The sequence below is a fragment of the Arvicola amphibius genome, chromosome 5 (assembly GCF_903992535.2).
Source record: "Arvicola amphibius chromosome 5, mArvAmp1.2, whole genome shotgun sequence".
NCBI lineage: Eukaryota > Metazoa > Chordata > Mammalia > Rodentia > Cricetidae > Arvicola > Arvicola amphibius.
In genome coordinates this window covers 125,662,755-125,685,433 of record NC_052051.1, presented here as the reverse complement: position 1 = coordinate 125,685,433, position 22,679 = coordinate 125,662,755, and the positions used below count along the sequence as shown (strand labels likewise).

General features: G+C 42.0%; 2 protein-coding genes and 1 pseudogene across 8 annotated transcripts in view; 1 reads left to right on the top strand and 2 right to left on the bottom strand.

The window, feature by feature from the left end:
* Dmxl1 (Dmx like 1) overlaps nt 1-1,745 on the bottom strand; it is a 144,227-nt gene extending 142,482 nt beyond the window's left edge. Inside the window, exon 1 of one of the 4 annotated variants that reach the window (XM_038331848.1) lies at nt 1,315-1,745. In XM_038331848.1, coding sequence (XP_038187776.1) covers nt 1,315-1,401 — 87 coding nt within the window. In that variant the 5' untranslated portion in view covers nt 1,402-1,745. The remainder of the gene's footprint in view (nt 1-1,314) is intronic. The other 3 variants (XM_038331845.2, XM_038331847.2, XM_038331846.2) reach the window with 3 other exon arrangements.
* A 675-nt stretch (nt 1,746-2,420) lies between these two features.
* Nucleotides 2,421-22,679, top strand: part of Dtwd2 (DTW domain containing 2) — a 122,805-nt gene continuing 102,546 nt past the window's right edge. Inside the window, exons 1-3 of one of the 4 annotated variants that reach the window (XR_005285416.1) lie at nt 2,520-2,819; nt 3,044-3,146; nt 9,833-9,873. The gene's annotated coding sequence lies outside the window, so the exon portion shown is untranslated. Of the gene's footprint in view, nt 2,820-3,043; nt 3,147-6,281; nt 8,357-9,794; nt 9,874-22,679 lie in introns of those variants that run through there. The other 3 variants (XR_005285415.1, XR_005285414.1, XM_038330217.1) reach the window with 3 other exon arrangements.
* On the bottom strand, nt 14,257-14,639 carry LOC119815358 (annotated as a pseudogene).

The following is a 22,679-nucleotide window of genomic DNA, read 5'->3' as shown; positions in this document are numbered from 1 at the left end:
TGTAGGTGTAAAAATGAACAGTCATATTAATCATTCTATAAAGTACCACACTGTGGCCTTGAGTACATTCAGAACGCCTTCCTTTAGAAGCTGAGAGCATTTGCCTTGGAGAAAGCCCTCATAAAGCTTAGGGGATGGCAGAAAATGCAATACTTCCCTATCCTATACTCTCCCACCTCGGGAGACCTCCAAGGAAGCTGTACTCCCTTCCCTTAAGAACAGACAGCAAAGTCAGCTGAGGAGTGACAAGTGCTAAGACTTCTCCCTCCCCTCACTTCCCCTAGGCAAACAGCCTGGAGTAGAATCTTGACAACTACTAGCATCACGTGCCACTGCACTGGGAAGCCACAGTCTCTATCCCAAAGCAGGGAACTTAGTTGACACAATTCTAAAAGGACACTTTAAGCATTAAATGCCTAAATCACGTTAACTGCTGAGTATTACTTAGTCCAGCGCGCGCGCGCGCGCGCGCACACACACACACACACACACACACACACACACCCGGGAAATTATGATTCCTAAGCCTGGGGCATCTATTAAGCTGTTTTAGTTATACAAAATTTTACATTTAATCACAAACTTGCTGCAAAAGTCATCAGCACTACAGATACAGTCAGACTAAAGATCTCAAGTCCACTACTGAGTTATGACTTGAAATTACTAAGCTAAGATAGAAATGCCATTTATACCGATAAAACCAGAAATGTGAGACCGATCACCTTCGTTCTAATAGCTGGAAAAGGCAAAGAAGAGCAAGTCACTTTGACTAAATCTTAACCTGCCCTTAGCAAACAGAGGATACCGAAACTACAATGGTAAAACTGTCAGCATTACTTTGAATACCCTCAAAACTTTTCAAGAAGTACAAGGCCGCTGCCTCTGCAACTCAAAGGATGATAGGAATGAATGAAGAATAGTTTCCTTGCAAAGTTATTCGTCAGCGAACTTTAAGGAAAATAAATAGGCGCTGTTTTCATTATACTGCTATTTACGCCGGCTCAATAATCAGTAACTGTTTTAAGACTACAAGGGCTTGACCTTAGAACTGAAAAAAAAATGAAACATATCCCAACGACTGAAACTAAATTCATTCGACAATTCTCGCTAGGCAGCGAGAAAAATCAAAAGACCCCTACCCCCACCCCACCAACTCGTGATTCAACTATCGTTTTGGAAGAGCTACTTTGGCCCGAGGGGGTCGGACTACCATTTCTGAAAGCCCGAAAGCACGCTAACCGGAGTGGAGGCCGAGCGAGCGAAGCGTAAGCCTACTCCAGGCCTCCCTTCTCCCCCTCTCTCTCCCGCACTCACCGTGAAGCGCTGCTCGCCGACGCTGCCCACCGAGAAGCAGTGGTCGCCGGGGTTCACGGCGCCGGTCAGCACCTGGTGCAGGTTCATGGCGGCGTCCCAGTCCCGCAGCAGACGCCGCAGTCAGCTCATGCCCGGGCTCAGCCACCTCCCTGAGCCTTCCCCCTAGGGGCGGCGGCCGCGGAAGAACGGCGGCGGTGCCGGGCGCCCGAAGCCGCAGACGCTCGGTCGGGGCCCGCGGCTCATCCCGAGCCGGGCGGCCGAGGCCTGAAGGGGGGCGGGCCGGTCGGGAGGGGGGGAGCGGGGGCGGCGCCGCGCCGCTCTGCACCTGTCACGGCCGCCCAGGTGAAGCGCGGCCACGGCTCACCGATCCGCCCCGGCTCGGAGCTCCCCGGGGAGCCGCGCTGTCAGCACGCAACGCCCGAGCCGGGTCAGCGGCACTCGCAGCCCGAGAGGCCCCGCGGCACGAGCTGCTCCCACCAGACCGGCGGCGCCTTCCCAGCCGCACGCCCGCCGCCCTCGCCAGCTGCCACTGCTCGCGACGCGGCTCCAGCCTCTGCGCCAAGGTATCGCGAGACTTCCCTCTGAGATCCCGAGGGTCCCACTGCACACGCAGCGGTAACGCCCTCGCTAGCGAGGGTTAGCCAATCCCGAGACTTAGAAGTACCTAGAGCCCCGCCCCATGCAGAGAAGAGGCCAATCTCTTTGAGGCTTGTGGAGGAGCCTGTGCTCTCCACGAGCCTTTGGCGTCCTGAGCCTTGCGCAAACACTCAGAGCCGAGAGTTACCGAAAAGTTACCTAGCTGTGCTTTTGGTGAGGGGTCAACCTAACTGCAGGGACAGAAAGTTCAACAGGGAGAAGTTGTCGTTTCCTTGACCCTGGGACGACTACAAGTCCCAAGATGCACCGCTTCCCACAGGCACCCCCGTGATACTCTAAAAGTGACCATTGAAACCTTTCAGCCTTGACGCGGTTTTTCCGGCGCCTTTCCAAGTCACTAAATTTAGAAAGGTTTAAGCTCTTCAGTAATACTAATTAATGTATTTTTAATATAGACACCATTCTTTTACAATAGTGCCGATAATAATGACCCCACCAGTCCGACTTTGTTTTGGAAAGGGAACCCAAGAGTCTCAAAATGAACTGTCAGGCACCAGTGGTGACATCCAGTGCTCATTATGTTTTGACACCAATTTCATATTATTATTAACAAAAGTCTGCTCAAATGGCTTCCCCTCGTAGGGACAGACTGTTCTGTTCGTCTCTATCGCAAATGACTGGCACAAGCTTAATCCAGAGTGTTCGAGAAAAACTTTCAAATGGATGAGTATAATAATGAACTTTGCTGCAGTAATATTGACAGAGGTGAGAGGTCAGACACACAAGCTCAGCGCTGACACGCTCGGCTGCCTAAGGAGTGTGCCTAGTTTAGAAACTTCAGGCCCAACCGGAATTTGGAGCTTGGGTGCAGAAAAGAATTTCAGGACTTTCCAGTTCGTGAAGCACAGGTGGTGTTTAATAAAAATATTTTTAATATAGGTTTAAGTGTGAGTGTTGATAGAGCAGCATTCAGAAAGAAAACACACCCAAGTGTTGGTATGGGCTCCTCACGGGATGGGTTCCTGGGGCTAGAATTGCTTTTGCCATACAAACCATTTTGGAGACTCTCAAGTTAAACCTCAAAAGGTTGCTAACAAACCTATCTTCCTCCTTTTCTCTTTTTTTTGATAAGAGAGATTAGAAGATGTCCCTGGAAATAACTTCAAAGGAACTGGACTCTGAAAGGATAAAGCCAGAAGTTGCACCAAGGGTTTAGTACATGAATTTATTTCCCGGTAAGTGGGTTTTTGGTGAGATTCCTAGAAATTTGAGGTTTTAAAGCTGAAAAAGAGAAAGGTCTTGGATAATTGTTAATTGTGCCTAGAATTCTTGATTCTTTGCTAGAAGTTTGTGTTTGGATAAGACCCTGTGTTATACCTGATTTACCGTTATGAAATGGGGGGAGCTGTGTGTTAACCTTAGTCCCCCTGGAGGCAGAGGCAGAGACAGAGACAGAAGCACAACAGTGGTGACTTCCAGGCCAGCCTGGGCTACAGAGAGAGACCCTGTCTCAAAATTAAAAAATAAAAATAAAAATGAAGATGCTTAAACTAATATGACATGGAATGTCCTTCTGTATATGTGTTGCTTTTATTGGCTAATGAATAAAGCTACTATGGCCTATAACAGGGCAGAATATAGCCAGGCTGGAAGGGATATAGAGAGAGGCTAGGCAGAGTCAGAGAGATGCCATGTAGTTGCTGAAGGAGACAGACTGGACCCTTACCTGGTAAGTCACAGCCTCATGGTGGTAAACAGAATAATAGAAATGGGTTAATTCAAGAAATAAGAGCTAGCTAGAAATATGGCTGAGTCATTGGCCAAGCAATGTTGTAATTAACGTAGTTTCTATGTGATTATTCAGGTCTGGGCAGCTGGGAAGTGAATGAGCCATCTACAGTTACACTAATATTTTGGTGACAAATACTAGTAACCATTCTTTTCCTAAGATACTTGCAACATACATTCACTTGGACTTACAATTAAAAAATACCCAAGAATAAGCTTCTAGAGCTATCTCCCGTTTCTAAGTAGAAAGATGAAAATGTATTCAAATGTCAGTCTTTTTTTTAAGTTGACTTTGGGTGAGAGGTATACATGAAGTTGAAACAGGACCTTGTGCATGCGAGCATGCTTTCCATGGGCACTAGCCCAAAAATTTGAATTGTTTTATGTACTTGTGTGAGTAGTACATACATTCTGTGGCTGGTGCACAGAATTTGTTTACTATTTACTCATACTCTTGTGCCCAGTTTTTGTTCTGCAGCACATTCAGGGTGGTAAAATGAAAGAGATTCAACAAGTTGGTGGCTATGAAACTGGAGACAAAGTCTTGATTCACATAGTAACTAGCTATATGACTGGATATGTTTATTAAATTTGAAGAGTCATTTCCTCATCTATAAAAATGGGAAGTTTAATTTGGACTATCAGCAGCACTTTGCTCAGATTTGACATCTAACCAACTCTGTATTCTTGTTTAAGTTCATGTTTAAGTTCTCTAAGCATGTATGTAGTTCTTACGGCCAACTGCCTGAGTCGAATGCTACCCTAACTACTCTCTCGGACAGAATATTTAATTTCCTTTTGCTTCCTTTAACTATAACTATTTCTCACATAATTTTTGTGGGATTTAAAGGAGAACAATGTGAGGAGTAAACAAAGAAGCCAAAAAATGTTCTGCGTTGTTATTATTCTTAAATAAATCTCACCTGTTGATATATTTGTTCCAAGGTTGTCCAGACAGCATTAAGTTTCTGTCTTAATCAAATTTCTCAGTGATATTTGAGGCTTCTGCAAAGGTTCTGAGGTCACCCCTGTCAGTATTCAAAGGACATAAACTGGTATAGTGGCACACACTATAATCCTGCAGTCGGCAGCTTGAGTCCAGTAATAGTCCAGGCTACATACATATCCAGAACTAGTCTAAAGGAAGAATAAATTGAAGCCTATAGAAGTGAATGGCTAACAAAATGCAAGGGCACTCTTAAGTAAACCTACCTTAAATTAAACTTAAGATTCCTTCATACCACAACTTCTAAGATAACTGTAACCTAATTTCATACACAAACTGAAGCCTACCCATTGGGCATATATTTTGCTGAGGACTAGAAGACTTTGAGAGCTTTACAAGCACATGAGATTTAGCCAATCACAGGCCACCAACTGATAAGACCTTGTTCAAATAGGCAAACCCTGACCTATAACCAACTAGTAAGTCATTTATGTACAACTTATTTCTGTTTTCTACCAACATTGTTGAGGAGGAGCTCTATGAACCTTTCTGTTTCTGAGGACTGCCAATCTGAGATCCATTCTTTTCTCAACTAAACTCTTAAATTTCATTTTTATAAAGCTTTCCCTTTAATATTAAATAACCCACGAAACAATCTGTCTGAATTATAAAAGTACCTCTTACTGTTTAAAGCTACTTATTTGGTTTTGTCCACATCAGGGGAAAAAATATTCTTTAACTGTGACCTCTTATCCATTGGTGGAAAGATTCAAACACAAAGCTTGACTATATAAATCACCTATGAAGACTTATCTCTTATGATCTTTGCCAACAGTGTCCTTCTGACCAAACTACACTTAGACTTGTAAACTCAGGGGCAAATTGTGTCAAGTGGCCAGAGTTCAGTTAAGAGGACACAAGTGTTCTTTTTATCCCTGCCACTAACACAAGTAACCTTGAAAAAGATATTTCAATTTTTAGGCACTGGTATGACATCAAGCTCACAGAGACCCACCTGCCTCTGCCTCCCAAGTGTTGAAATTAAAGATGTTGGCCACTACCCCCTAGCTATTTCCTAACTTTATACTCAGGAATTTGGACTAAGTCTGTGGGCCCTGGGCCAAATGCAGTCTGCTTCTGTTTTATAGAGTCCTTGACCTAAGGATGGGTTTTTACAGTTTTTAAGTGGCTGAAAAAAAAATCAACAAGAGAATAATATTTCATGACACATACTATTTATGAAATTTAGGCAGGACTGGTGGTGGAGGCCTATAATCATCTCTGCCCAGAAGACTGAGGCATAAGTAATGATTGTAAGTTCAATGCCTGCCTGGCCTATAGATTGATTTTAAGGCCAACCTGGACCACTTAGTAAGACTTCATCTCCAAAACAGAGCTAGGATATAGCTCAGTGGTATGCTAAAGTCCTTGCCTAGCATCCACAAGGCTTTATGTTCAGTTTCTAGAAACAGACACACACACAATTGTTGGGCGGGAGGTCTGGAGAGAGAAGTGTTTGGCTGAAAGGGAAGAAAGGAAGGAAAAACCAAAAAGTTATAAAAGTTACATTAGTTGGCATTCGTAGAACATAGATGTATAATCACTTCTGGGTTGTCTGTGTGCTTTCACACTGCAGTGCAAAGAGGACAGTGTCAACCGAGAGGTTTATGACCTGCAAGGCTGTGACCAGAATAACAGAGCGTGGCCTGCCTGGCAACAAACCGATACTGAGTAAAGATGGAAATTAAATTTGTAAACTGTATGATTTTCAGAGAACCAATGAATCCTAGACACCTGCCTTTCATCACATATCCATCCAGCGGGTTACATAGGGTGTAAACAAAGCCAGTCTTTGTCACTAAAGCACTGGTTCTCAACCTGTGGGTCATAACCCTTATGGGGGGGTCAATAACAGATACCCTGCATATCAGATATTGCTTTTATGATTCACAACAGTAGCAGAATTACAGTATGAAGTAGCATGAAATAATTGTATGATCAGGGGCCACCATAACAGTTGAACTGTATTAAAGTGTCGCAGCATATAGGAGGGTTAAGAACCACTATTCTCTCTCTCTCTCTCTACTCTCTCTCTCTCTCTCTCTCTCTCTCTCTATCTCTCTCTCCCCTCCTGCACCTTCCATTGACTATCATTATTATTTTCCCATTATGCAGCACAGAGGCGGCACTTTAATCTGCTGCTGTTTTAGCCAGCAAATGCTGCTCCACAGTTATTGGGCTGAGTCTCTGCCAGTGGCTTGACCACTCAGGCCATGGCCTAGCGGGAAATCTGTTCTTGTAGACACAAGCTATGTCACTGACACCAACTATAGCTTCTAATTAAATCTCTATCATTCTATTTACCAATAAGACTTAGAAGTCAAAAGATTGGGGTGAAAACCTACTAGCTCATAAAGTAGCAAGTAGCTGATCTTAGAGCGTCCTTCCTCTCCACCAAAACAAAAGAACCCAGGCTAAGTTTCTTCCAACTACTTCCTGAGCATCTCTCTATCATCTTAGAGACGCTCTATGACTCTCTACGACTACATTCTGTCAACTAGTTGCTAACTCAGCCTCCTGACCAAGGCTGATTTTATTTAAACAATTCAACTCAAACTCGGGGTTCACAGTGTGATCAAATATCCCACAACTTACTATAGTTCTCAGTGCACCTGGGTTTCCTACTCCCAAGGCCTCTGAGCCTTGCATCCCTCATACAGAATCCTCTAGGCTAGGGGTTGACTTAGATTAACAAACCGGTGGCAGCATGTTCATGTTGAGCTGTTTACAATATATATATGCATTTACACTTCATCATATACCATATGAAGTATAAATGTGTTCTTATGACACAGAATATAAAAGTGATCATATCCATTTCTCCTCCCTTATCATTCTCCACTGTCAGCCATAACTCATAAGGTATACATCATAGTAGATACGGCACCCTGCCGTCAGTCGGTTGTTAGCATGACTTCTTCCCAGTAAGAGAAAAGTATATGAAAGATGACCTTAGTGTAGAAAAGTAATTACTAAGAGTGGAGAATGGTGATGGGAAGAAGAGACAAAGGGAAGACTGATCATGAGTACCGAACATGAATAGGAAAATGTTCTGATGTACTGTAGAACAGCTTTAAGGCCAAGTGGCCTTTGGCACTATAACATGATGTTGTCATCTAGAAAAGTCAGGGTCATGCTTGAGAACTATACAGTCAACACACACACACACACACACACACACACACAAACATGCAACATCTCCTACTATTTTAAGTAAGTTTACAATTTTATGTTGAGCGTCATTTGTTTCAGTGTTTGGCTGCATGTAGCCCCCTGACTACAGTCTGGACATGCCTGGCAGAGTAATCTATCTAATACTTAAGATCTGCAATTTAGGATATTGAAGGCTCTGTGACGGAGGGTGGGATGAAAAGTGGGCCTGCCTGCAACTCACCACTACAGAATGGCGCCCACGTGGATGACTGGATCCACAGAAAGCCTGAGAAAGCTTGGGAAAGACTAGATTAAAGCATGTTTTCTTGGTAGCAGCAATTTCTTGGGTCTGCTTTGCTCACTAAAGGCAAGCGCTCTCATTTATAAGAGGCTTCCTGACTCAGCTTTAGCTGCAAAACATTGCAGCTCTTTTAAGAGGTCCTGCCATGAAACACTTTAACGGTGTTGTTGATGAAAAGCTTTTCGGTTTTTAGCCATAGCAGGAAAAAAGCTGTGCCATTTTAAAATGTCGGCTTTCTCGGCCATCCTGCCAGGGCAAACTCTGACTCTTTCAGGCAGGCAGTCAGAACGAGTGTGGTCTGTGAGCAGAACGCTGCAGCTTGCTTGCTGGCAGGGACCTTGAAATGCCATAGAGATGTGACAATAAACATGGCTTTAGTCCTACCGATATTGCTTGGTAAATTAAAGACTCATGTGGTCACAAAAAGAGAGATATACAGTAAAAGAAAGATTCAAGTGAAGAAACCTCTAAATGGTTTACAATGTGTAAAAATATATGCAGGCTAAGGTTAAGTTCTTAGGGTAAAAAAAGGAAGAAAGAAAGGAGTTGGGTGTGGTAGTACACACCTTTGATCCCAACACTTGGGAGGCAGAGATAGATTGACCTCTGTGACTTCAAGGTGTGGCAGAACACACCTTTAATCCCAATGCCTGGAAGGAAGAGACAGACAGATCTCTCTGAGTTCAAGGTGTTGTAGCACACACCTTTAATCCCAGCACTTGGGAAGTAGAGGCAAGTGGATCTCTGTGAGTTCAAGGACAGCCTGGTCTACAGAGTTATTCCAGGACAGAGATATACAGGGAACCTGTCTCAAAAAATAAAAGTAAAAATAAATGAAATAGAGGTTAAAATAAGCCACACAAAGATGGAAAATACACAGAGATCTTGATACTGTATGCTATTATGCTCTCTTTGAATTGTTTGAATGCTGAGGAAGGAGCAACAGCTGCTAAAAGATATTTGTTTACAAATGCTGCTGAACTAATCCAAGATAGATATTTTGAAAATACCTTGACTTCAGAATTTGGATCTAAGGATATGATACTTTGGAAAAAATATTCTTCTTTTGTTTTTACAGAAAATGAGACCCTATGGATTGCTTCTATCCCAATATGGTATGATAGACCATGCCCTCCTGAAAGGTTGCTGTGAACACCCTCAAAAAATTACTTGGCTCAACTGCTGACTGAGATGACCCTGGCACACAGGTTATACCATGAAAGACCTAAATAACAGTGCCCCCATTCAGCAGGAAAGCAGTTTGGAGAGAGCTAACTGGCCCATATTCCCAATATTGTTTATAAATGTTCTTTACATTTAAGGGGGATATGATATAGATATGAATAATTTGCATTGATATGGATTTTGCTTTAGTGATTTAAATTTAAGGTCAATTTTGTTATATGTATATGTATTTCTGATAATGATTAAGGTATTGTGATTGTATAGTTCATTTAAGAATGTAATATATAATTAAGAAATATAGGTTAAGAGATAATCATCTAAAATAGTCAAGTTTGTAGTCATGTTAGTTAGATTTTCTAGATATATAGAGATATATTTCAGTTAGATAGGTATTCCTAATATCTTTCAAAAACTACAGAATATGGCATTTTAAATGTTTTAATAACTTAGGACTGTTCATGACAATGAGACATGTCTGCTCCTGGCAGCACCAATCTACTTCAAGAGGAAGATGGGCATTGAAGAGGCTCCTTATGGAATTTGATAGCCATTTGGGCAAGAACTGCTCTTGCCTGGACTGTTGCATAAACTGGACACAAAGAACCCACAGAAAGAGGACTGCTGAATTTGCCTAAAGGTGAGATGATCTTTCGGGGTTCCATGAAAGAGTCTGCGACACATTCTGCAGGACACAGCAGATACTGACTGAACTGCCTTTGAAATTTCCTGCTTCAGGGAAATGTCTCTGGATACTATGGGCCTGTAGGCTGAAGATAGATGCCCCAATGGTACAGAGGAACTTTGGGTGACTGTCCAGGCAGTGAGATGTCTCTGTGATTTCTAGAGTTTTGTAAGTTGCTTACTTCTCATTTACTTAGGTAATATTATATCCTTCTGGAGTCTTTGATGGAATTGAAGAATAGATAGATAGTTATAGTTGTTTTCCTTTGTTATGATAAAAGATAAAATAGATATAAATATTGTAACTGTAATTCTTACTTGATAACTGTTTTGTTATATGTAATTTTACTATGTTAAAGTTAAAGCCTTTCTTTTTGTTAAACAGAAAAAGGGGAAATGATGGAGGTCTCTCATTGGTTAATAAAGAAATTGCCTTGGCCCATTTGATAGGCCATCCCTTAAGTGGGTGGAGTAGACAGAACAGAATGCTGGGAAGAGGGAAGTGAAGCAGATGCTTCCGGCAATTTCCCTGACTATCCTCTCTTGGATAGTCACCATGAAGCCAGCCACCAGGTCAGACATGCTGAATCTTTCCCGGTAAGACACCACTCGTGGTGTTACACAGATTATTAGATATGGGTTAAAGCAAGAGATGTGAGAATTAGCTAATAAGAGGCTGGAACTAATGGGCCAGACAGTGTTTAAATGAATACAGTTTGTGTATTGTTATTTTGGATTATAAACTAGTCAGGCAGCCAAGAGCTGGGCTGTGGGAAGCACCTGCTCCCATCACTACAACTCTATACTTGATAAAGAGTAAGGAATAATAGCTACCACTGGTAAAATATCACACTGAACCTCATTAATATAAACAGTTAATATTTGTTAATAAGAAATATATATTCTGCCAGACAGTGGTGGACACACACCATTAATCCCAGCACTCAGGAGAATAGAGGTGGTCGGATTTCTGTGAGTTCTAGGCCAGCCTGGTCTACAGAGCGAGTTCTGGGACAGTCAAGCTACACAGAGAAATCCTGTCTTCAAAACCTGACAAAATAAATAAATATATATTTCTATGATTCCTATGATACCAAAAATGCACTTAATTTTAGAAAACAGAAACAAAATCTAAAAACAAAAATTGCTTACTTCAGAGTTTCTTTTCTTATAGACACGGATAGAGAGATAGGGCAATAGTAAAATTAAGTGATTAAATAACATCAGGGTATTAAGGGTAACTTCATTTGTATTAAAGCAGAAGAAGCTCCTTATCATACCAAGGGAAATTGGCCTATTTGGAAAAGCTGGCTCTTTCCTTAATCTTGATTTCTCAGGTCAGATAAATAGCTCAGTCTCAGCTTGGTGGAATGTTAGCATGACTGACTTTATTTTTATCTTTAGACAAGTCTGTATAGGAGTATAGTCTAAAACAATAGCTCTCTGTGTTTTTTTTTCAAACATTTAGTTATTTATTCTATGGAAGGGGGTGACGTCACATATGTGGAGGTCATAGAACAACTTGCAAGAGTTGATTCTCTCCTTCCATGTGGATCCTGGGGATTGAACTCATGTCTTCATGCTTAGTGGCATCTTGTTCTTCCTCCCTTGTAGAGTTTAATACCTGCCAGCTGCTAATTCTCATAGACTTTGTCCTGACATGTATTTAGTATAGCTCTGTTCAATCACAAATCTACTCCTGTCTCCTATAGTGAGACGAGGAAGGGGGTAAACATAAATTGTTCTGCTTGCCCCTTGTCTCTTTCCCTGTCTCTTTATTGAGATAGCACTGCCTGCTTGCATCTTGCTTTCTCAGTCTCTACCTTCCTTCTGCTCAAAGGTCACAGATCCACCTTCTAACACAAATAGCCTGAGATAAGTGTCAATCCACTTATCCTCTAGTGAGGCTGAACTGTGTAATTCTTTCCTTTCCTTGGTGGCTGTATGACCTTGTATTGTTTTCCTCTTTATTTTCCAAGAAATAAAAGAGGAAGAAAGCTCCTAAAAGGGAAGTCTTTTTAAAATATTCTGTATGTTTCTCATTGCTGCTGCCAGCAGAATCTCTAAAATCCAAACTGTTAGTGTGGGAGGATGGCTCAGTTGGTAAAGTGCCTACTACAACTGGGCAAGCATGAGGAACTGAGTTCAAATCCCTAACACTCATGTAAAGCATAGGCATACTGGCACACATCTAGAATCTTAGCACTGGAGGGGGGGATGGGCAGCTAGATCCCTGAAGCTAAGTGGCCATCCAGCTTAGCAGAATCGATGAATCGATGAACTCCAGATGCAAAAAGAGACCCTGTCTCAAAAAACCAAGCAACAAACAAACAAACAAAACAGAGTGATTAAGGAAGATGCACAGAGTCAATCTCTGGCTCCACATGTATACACACACATACACACACACACACACACACACACACACACACACACGAAGTAGTAAAAGAAAAGTAAACTGTTAAGCGGTTTCTGGCACCAGAAGACCATAGAGATGTTATTCTGTCTTCAGCGCTCTTCTTTAAGAGAAGAGAGATTTTTATGTGAGTACGTGGTTTGTGCTGGTATGAAGAACAAACAAGCAAACTTTAAGATCCTCAGAATGAAAAAGACTCAATAAGAGACAAGCTTAGAGAAGTTATTGTGCATCTCTTCACTCTCTGATTACAAGAAATGTTCAATTTCTTCTACTCCAGCTTCACCGATGTAAGTCCCTGTCCTCTGGCATAGGAGCCAGGAACTTCAGGTAACACCCAATAGGCCAAGGAAGTTAGGGCTAGAGAAGTTCCTAATACCATGACTATTGTTCAAATGGGTGGACTATTTGCTGAACTTTTTATAAGCATTACGAATACGTAGCAAGTGAAAAATAAATAAAGATCTCCTAGCAACTAAGACATTAGGTACTATAGAAACCTTACACTGCCAACAACAACCTTTTATAGAGACATACCACCAGAATATTATAGTTTAAATAGGCATTTGAACAATGAGTTGGGGATCTTGGCCAACATTTGTAATATAATTCAAAGATCTCTAAAATATGAAAGTTGTTGCTTAATATACTTAGCTCACACTCAAAAGCTCAGTTGGGAGATTTCTTCACCCATAAGCATTTAAAGAGAGTTATTCATAAAATCTGTGGTTAACAAATTTCCACTGTACTTTTTTTTCAGGCTGGGGGAGGGTCAAATGACAACATTGAGTCTGACTATGTAGTTTTGGCTGTCTTGGAACTCTCTGGAATTAAAGGTGTGTCCCACCATACCTGGCCCCACTACATATTTTATAAGTATTTAGTCTCAGTATTTAAGAATAATGCTTTTGTTTTGTTTTTGTTTTTTGTTTTTTTTTTTTTTTTACAAATGAAGAAACCTAAAATCAAAGAGATTAATTTCCCAAAGAACATTTTAGATCTGGGTCATATTACCACCCAGGGTGGTAACCCTGAACTCAGGGTTCTTAGGTAGAAGTCAGACAGGCCAACAGGACCCAACTTTTCCTCAAGTTATTTGGCTGGAGTTCAAGCATCAGTATCTGTTAAAAATCCAGAAGCTGTCAAACAGAAGGCTCACAACTTGACTGACATCTGTCAGTCCTTGTCACCAACCCCAACAAGTTGCCTGAAAGCAAAACTAAATGACTACTATAGAATGCACAGAGATAGGGACTAGATCAAGAGCCACTGCTGTCAGCTCCATGTTTCTGAATCTCCAAGAGTGAATGCTTTTGCTGTTGCTTCCAAGGACCATTGGGATAGTGTGCTCTATTCCTTCCCTCCTGTCTTCCTATTTCCCTGAGTTGGCAGAAGTTGTCAATCAAAGACTGCTTCCTCCAATGTACATCTAAACAATCCTGGCTGTTTTAAAACTCTCTTGGTGGCTAGTGGAGACTCCAAGCCTTCTAGTGACACCTAATTCTTATCTAATTAGATATTCACTTGATTAAAAATCCATTACTTCTAGGAAAGTTTTGTCATTATTAAGTCACAAGAATCAGGTGGCTTTAATCAGCTTGTGATACTTATTAGAGGTAGCTGTTCTCTACACAAAAACAGAATTCTGAACTCCAAGGAGACAAGATAGTTTATTCTGGAGCCAAATATCAGAAAGAATGGCTTGGGAACACTGCTAGTTTACCCAGAATTCCATGTTCCAATGTGGAAGCAGTTTCAGAAAGTTTTTTTTTTTCTTTTTTGGCAGTTCTCTAACTTTATTTGACATTCAGCAGCTTAGTTCTCGTCCACATTGACTCTTTGCAGATTTTTGAACGTGGTAACAGGTACATAAGTTACCAATGTGTAGAGCTTGTTTGGTGAGTCCTCATCCTCACGACGTTTCCTGGACAAATGTACCCGGATACAGTGTGGAACATTCCTTATTCCTTTGGCTCAGACGGCTTTATTGAGCCTGGTATCAGTCCGCACATCTGGAGTCCCCATCTCCTTCACGGCAAATTTCCGGATTTCTTTAAGTGTGCTTGTGAATGTTGATGGTGTATTCTCGGGTCACCGCCTCGTTGATGGCAGGATGGCTCGCTCTTCTTCTCGCCCCTCTTCTTTGTGGGAGCCATTCTGCCGGGCCCAAGTTGGAAAGGAAAGCTTAGGAAGTTCATATAGTAATGAAAGAAGGTCACAACTCAAGACACTTTTTTGTTGTTGTTGTTTGGGTTTGTTTTTGTTTTTGTTGTTTTGTTTTTCTAGACAGGGATGTTTTGGAACTGGCTCTGTAGACCAGACTGACCTCCAACTCACAGAGATCCACCTGCCTCTGACTCCTGAGTGCTGGGATTAAAGGTAAGGGCCAGATACTGTTTTGTTTTGTTTTGTTTATTTGAGACAGGGTTTCTCTGTAGGTTTGGAGCCTGTCCTGGAACTAGCTTTTGTAGACGAGGCTGGCCTCAAACTCACAGAGATCTGCCTGCCTCTGTCTCCGGAGTGCTGGGATTAAAGATGTGCGCCACCACCACCCGGAAGACACTTTTAATATATATTGGTGGAAACATCAGAGAAGTACCTTCCAGCAAAGTGGAGAACTCTCAGCTACAGGCTCAGATGCTGTCTGTAATGCACACTTGGCCTTTTTGTTGATAGAAACTACAACTATTTTAGTTAATACATACGCAAGGCTTTTATCTATTAGTCACAAGACATTTGGTCTGACTCAGACATAGCGAAGGATTTGCTAATTACAGAGCTAAATATAACTCAAGGTAAATTGCAATTAGACTGTGAACCTAAGGTTTCACCCTCTCCACACAACTGAAGTTCTAAACAGTCAATCAGCCCTTACAGACACTGCCTCAATCGACATTTGCAAACACAATTTCTTCCCAGGAATTCGGGTTCTCACTTTCATACCTATGCAGAAAGGGGGACAACTCGGGGAAAAAAAAAGCAGCTGCATCATCAAAAGGCCCACCCAGCATTTGTGGAAACTTGGGCAACTGCATCCCCGGAGCTCTTGGCATGATTTGCAGGCAGTTTGGCTGGTTAAAGAGTCGTCTCTGACCAGAAATTGTCATCGCTTATATAACCGCGGGGGAGGGGAGAAACCTGTTATTGCAAGTAATAGTCACCATAGTGAAAATAACAAATTATCTTAGGTGACAAAAATTGTCTGTTTGTGCAATAAAATATCATTTAATCATAAATCAGAATGAAATAGTGTCACTTCCAGCAAAATGGAACTCCAGGGCTTCATGTTAAAAGAAATAAGTGGGACTCAGAAAGCCAAGTACTACACGTTCCCTCACGTATGTGGAAACAAAACAAGTAGGATTCTGAAAAGGGATTTTTAGGAAACAGTAACGAAGCCTTGGGGTAGGTTCTTTACCTTAAAGAAATATTATAATGAATCCCATTAATTTGCATAAGTAATATGTGCTGAATTATATAAATTATATTAAATAATGCGGGGACACAACACTGAATAAACCCTGACCCAGGGAGCTATGGCTCAGTGGGGAAAAGCACTAGCCATGCAGCCTGACTGAGTTTATATCCTGAACTCACACAGAAAGCTGACACGGTGGTGTGCATCTGCAGTCCCCACATGTCTATGGTGAGCTGAGGAGCCGGAGGCAGAGCAACCTAACAGGCTAGCTAGCCTAGAGTGTATAGGGCATAATCAACAAGACACAATCTCAACAAAGTGAGAAGAAATTGACCCCTGAAAGTTGCTTTTTACCCTTCACTCATGAAAAAAATCAAATTTTGCACATAAAGGGAAAATATAATTACTGTTAAAACTTCAGATAACTCAGAAGTCTGGTGTGGTGGTCATGATTGTAATATAAACATTAGCAGGCTTGGGAGGCCCAGTCAAGATGCTGGTTAGTTGTTTCAACTTGCCACAACTTAGAGTCTTCTAGGAAGAGGGGACCTCAATAGAGAAAATGCCTCCACCAGACTGGCAAAGTCTATGGAGCATTTCCTTTTGATGGCTGGATATGGAAGACCCAGCAGCCTCTGTGGATGGTGCTACCCCTGGGATGGTGGTCCTGGTTTATGGAAGAAAGATGACTGATCAGGATAGGGGAAACAAGCCAGTAAGCAGTATCCCTCGGTGGTCTCTGCTTCAGTTCCTGCCTCCAGGTTTCTGCCTTGATTTCCTACCTCACCTTCCCTCTATGATGGACTATATAACTGGTAAGCTAAATAAACCCTATCTTCCCCAAGTTTGTTTTGGTCAGTACTTTATCTAAGCAACAGAAAAGCTAACTAGAGTAGGCAGAAATACCATGAATTGTCCAGTGGTGGTGGCACATGCCTTTAATTCTAGTACTGGGGAGGCAGAGGCAGGTTCTAGGACAGCCTGGTCTAAAGAGTAAGATACACAGACAGAGAAACCCTGTTTCGTAAAACCAGAGAGAGAGAGAGAGAGAGAGAGAGAGAGAGAGAGAGAGAGAGAGAGAGAGAGAGAGAGAGAGAGAGAGAGAGAGAGAGAGAGAGATCATGAATTCGAGGCATTGGTCTACACAAAAGACCCCATCTCTAAAAGAAGCATAAATTGAGAATTTTAAAACAGGATTATTACGTGTTTTACAAATGGAAAGGGAAAAGGAGTAATCCTCAGAAAATAGGAGACTTACTTGAGAATAGTAGAAGATATATTGGTTTTTTTGTTATCATTGTTGCTTGACAGGGTCTCACTATGTAGCCCTCTCTGTCCTGGAGCTCACTATGTAGACTAGGCTGGCTCCAAACTCCCAGTCATCTACCTGCTTCTGCCTCCCGAGTGCTGGAATTAAAGGGGTTGGAAGTGCCAGCATATTTAGTTGTTTCTATTTTCTTTAAGGTGTAAGTATGTCAATTGTTTGGGTTTTTTTTTTCCTTTTTTTTTTGAGACAGGGTTTTTCTGTAGCTTTGGAGTCTGTCCTGAAACTAGCTCTTATAGACCAGGCTGGTCTCAAACTCACAGAGATCTGCCTGCCTCTGCCTCCCACGTGCAGGGATTAAAGGCGTGCTCCACCACTGCCCGGCAAGTATGTTAATTGTTAAAGATAAGAAAATACAGGAGTTAAGAGTTACAAACAATGAAAATTCTCCCTCAGAGGGAACCGCTATTAATATTTTTTTTTCTGGTATGCTACACACATTTTTAACCAAAGGGAAGATTATACAGAATATTTTATTTTAATACATTTTTAGTTAATGTACAATATGATGGTTTCATTATATATTATACATACATATGTGTGTGATTATGTGTGTGTGTGCATATGTATAACCAACTATTTCATTCTTTACACTGCTGAGTCTTTATTTCACTGAATTCTACTTTGAGCCTTATGATTTCTTTCTAGTTGCACTGCTTTGGTGTTTTGCTAGTGTCTTAGGGAAAACCACTGTGATGAAACACCATAATCAAAAACCACTTAGGGAGTAAAATGTTTATTTCATTTAAATTTTCCATATTACAGTTCATCATGGAAATCAGTCAGGACAGGAACTGAAATGGCAAAAACCTAGAGGCAAGAGCTGATGCAGAGACCATGGAGGAGTGTTGCTCTCTTTACTGTCTTGCTCCTCATGGCTTGCTGTAGTAAGAGAGAGGCCGCTTGTTGTTTCCTGGCTGCTTAGCCCCGAAATAATCACACAGAAACTATATTATTTAAATCACTGCTTGGCCCATTAGCTCTAGCTTCGTATCGGCTAACTCTTACTTCTTAATTTAACCCATTTCTATTCATCTGTGTATCTCCATGTGGCTGTGGCTTACTGGCTAACGTTCCATTGGCTCCGTTGGGGCTATATGGTTTCTCTCTGACCCCTCCTTATTTCTCCTAGCATTCAGTTTAGGTTTCCCTGCCTACCTCTATTCTACCCTATCAGGCCAAGCCAGTTTTCTTTATTCATTAATGGTAATCACAGCATACAGAAGGAAATCCCACCTCAGCTTGCTCAGCCTGTTTTCTCACAGAACCCAAGACCACCAATACAGGAGCGGCCCCACCTACAATATGCCCTCCCGCATTGATCATTATTAAGAAAATGGCCTCCAGGCTTGCCTACCTACAGTCCAATCTTATGAAGCTATTTTCTCAGTTGAGGTTCCCTCATCTAAAAGTTGACATAAAAGTAGCCAGCACACCTGTTTTGAGATTATTCTGTGTGTCCCACACAGAACGTAGTTCCCAGGTTACAGATAATGAGACTGAAGCAGTAAATGTAAGCCATTTCCCAGGATCACGCAGTTCACTGGGCTGACTGGTGGGCATCCTGCCTCACCTCAGATTACTTAGTAACCATAACCAGTTCAGAGCTGAAACCCCAGCCGGGCCCATGACAACCCTTCTCCACCTAGCAGGAGGGTTTTCAGTCTTTAAAGCTTCCTAGACGTAGATAACATTTGCATATTTTAGGAAGGATGGCTGTACTGAACTCCAGCTTCGACAGGATAAGGGAGTGCAAGAGTCATGACAGTTTCACCTGAACCCTTGGTCAAAGCCTGCTTAATGACCATCCCACCCAAATACGTGAGACATGACTCCCCATGACTTCTTCACTCCCTTTGGTTGGTTTGAATTCAGTTCCTTTTGCATGAAAGTTCCAGTTTTTTGAAAAATACTAGCACGCGAATTAGCCCTGGAGGGGATCGGAGAGTCTAGGAAGAAGACTACCACATCTTCAGACACTTGACATATCACATGACTCCACAGTAAAGTTCAACTGCTGCTGTTTTTTTTTTTTTTTTTTCTACCTCTAGGGCGTTTTATTTTTTTTTTTTTTTTTCTCATGGTTTTTTTTTTTTTTTTTTTAAAAATTTCCATCCTCCCCTCCCTCCCCTCCTCTTCTCCCCCTTCCTTCCCTTCTCCCCCTTCCCTCCCCCCCCTCCACCCATACCTCCCCTCCCTCCCTCTCAAGGCCAAGGAGCCATCAGGTTCCCCACTCTATGCTAAGACCAAGGTCCTCCCAACTCCCCCCAGGTCCAGGAAGGTGATCGACCAAGCTGAGAAGGCTCCCACAGAGCCCGTCCATGAAGAACAATCAGAGCCCAGAGCCATTGTCCTTTGCTTCTCAGTCAGCCCCCGCTGTTGGCCACACTCAGAGAGACGGGTTTGGTCGCATGATCCATCAGTCCCATTCCAACTGGAGTTGGTGATCTCCCATTAGTTCTGTCCCACCGTCTCCATGAGTGAACGCACCCCTCTCGTTCCTGACTTTCTCCCTCATGTTCTCCAGGACCCAGCAATTCCACTATTGGGAATCTACCCAAGAGATGCCCAATCATACAACAAAAGCATATGCTCATCTATGTTCATAGCAGCATTATTTGTAATAGCCAGATCCTGGAGACAGCCTAGATGCCCTTCAGTGGAAGAATGGATGAAGAAACTGTGGAATATATACATGCTAGAATACTACTCAGCGGTTAAAAAACAATGACATCTTGAATTTTGCAGGCAAATGGATGGAAATAGAAAACACTATTCTGTTTTTTTATTTTTAATAGACATTTAGAATTGAGAGAATTTCAGAGGAAATTAAGCAGAGTTGAATATCTGGACTGCTTATTTCTCATCTAGCATTTTCCTTCTCTGCTTCCCAAAGTATAGAAAACACAACCTTTATAAGATGGGCATTTAGTAAGTAACTTGCTAAAAGTCTTGGCACTTTAATTAAGGCACATTTTTGGGGTTTTTTTTGGTTGGGGAGGTTTTGTTTGTTTTGTTTTCTAAACAAAGCTTCTCTTTGTAGCCTTGGCTGTCCTGAAACTCACTCTTACAGAACTGGCTGGCCTCGAACTCTGAGATCCACCTGACTCTGCCTTCCATATGCTGTGATTAAAGGTGTGGGCCACCACTGCCCAGCTGGCAATCAGACTTTCTGTTGTAAGTTCTAGGCTTTCTGAATCCTAAAAAGTAGCAACAGATAAAGAAATACCCTTTTTTAATATACAAAAATGCCATACATATTTTTTTCTGAGAAAAAAAATCTTATAGCTTATAATTTTCAAAAATAAAATTGTATTTTTTTACGTATTTCTATTTTCTGATATTGATGCCTGCTATGGTATACGTATTTAATATTCTTTGTAGAGAAGTTTTTCTCTGGATAAATGAGAGAGTATTTTGAAGGTCTCTCTTAGAAGAGTGGGACTTGAGATAAGCCATTGATTAGAGGTTAGATGTCTAAGGAAATGGTATTCACTAGTGCAATAAAATAGGGAGAAAACCGCATGATGAGCTGTTTTGGTGAGGAGGCTAAGGATAATTTGGTTGTGAATTTGAAGTAATTATAGATGTTGTTTGAAAGGATGGGACTGAAGCTCAGGAATGATATCAGTACTACCAACACAAGCCTTGCAGATGGCCATGGTGTCAAGAGTTCAGTCACAGGAAGGGAAGTAGGTTTCAGAGGGGCGGGAGTAAAGAAAGCAAGCCATGGAGAAACAAGAACTACATGTAGTCATGCCCCTGGAGTGATAAATGTGGGGAGATGCCATTGAGTGAAATATTTTGGTTATACATTGATTTCAACAACAACAACAATAAAAGATGATACTCCGGGGGGTAAAATGAATTAAAATTTAAGAAGAGATCATTGGATTTAGGATTTTAGTAATTTCTGGGAATGAACTTTTAAAAAACTATTTAAGGCCGGGCGGTGGTGGCGCACGCCTTTAATCCCAGCACTCGGGAGGCAGAGGCAGGCGGATCTCTGTGAGTTCGAGGCCAGCCTGGTCTACAAGAGCTAGCTCCAGGACAGGCTCTAGAAACTACAGGGAAACCCTGTCTCGAAAAACCAAAAAAAAAAAAATAAAAAACTATTTAAATTGCATTTAATGGTTTATTATACAAGATATAATACAGGAACAGTATATTGCAAAGAATAATTAAGTGATGTTTAAAAATCAGGTGTGGGTGCAAGCTGATGATCTGCATTTAATCCCTGGCATCCACATGGTAGACAAAGAACTGATTCTTTCAAGATGTCCTCCACTCTCCCTATGTGGGAATGCACTGTTTTTTTTTTTGAGGGCATGGATGCTATTTAGATTAGGACATCGTGTTTGTTACTTTCCTCATTCTCATGACCAAATGCCCGACAGAAGAGAACTAACGGAGGAAAGGTTAATTTGAGCTCAAGATTCAAAGGGTTGAGAGTTGGAAAGTTGACAACTGGGCTAGCTTCCTCCATAGCAACAGGAGCAGGAGGGAGCGTTTGTCACATCTCGACGGACAAGGTTGAGGAGAGTGGGAACAGAAGCATGGCCTGGCTGTAACAATCAGGTCCTGGCAGTCTCTGCCCATCCCAAAGATTCTAGTCACCAGCTAGGGACCAAGTATTCAAACACATGTGCCTGTGGAAACATTTCACATTCAACAGACATGAAGAGACAGTGTTGTTTGGCAGAAATAGCAACAGGTTGGCCTTTGCCCTTTTAAATTTACTACTCTCAAATTTTTCATTTTTAGTTTAGAGAGATGAAGCTTTGGTCCCAAGAGATCTTCCTGCCTCTGCCACCCAAGTTCCTGGGACTACAGGCATATAGCACCACACCTGGCTGCAAGTGGAGTTCTGAAAAAGAGGAACCTATGAAAAAATATAAGACACTTGTGCTAGTTTTGCTTTGTTTGTCAACTGGTCACAAACCTAGAGTTGTCTGGGAAGAGGAACCCCAACTGAGAAAATGCCTCCATCTGACTGCTTCTAGGCAAGTCGAGCATTTTCTAAATTAATGATTATTGGGAGAAGGCCTAGCTCCTGTGGGAAGTGTCGCCCCTGGGCTGGTGGTCCTGGGTTCTATCAGACTGTAGCAAACCACGGTGAGCAAGCTGGTAAGCAGCATTCTTCCATAAACCTCTACTTCAGTTCTGCCTCCAGGTTGCTGCATGCAGGGTTCTGCCTGACCTCCTCTCAATGATGGACGATGATAGGCTGTATAAGCCAAATAAGCCCTTTCCTCCCCAGGATGCTTTTTGGTCATGGTGTTACCACAGCAGTAGAAAGCAAACTAGGGCAGCTCTGAAGAATTACCTTCCATTCAATCTTCAGCCAAGCCTATGCTATAACCTGCAACCCCAAACCACAGGACTATGTGGAGACAGGGTGTCTTTTTGTTTACTCTGTCTTTCTTTAACCGTAACATAAATAACATTATTGCTTGAGCCTAGAGTAGTATTACGTGCCTATTTCTCTGCATGTTT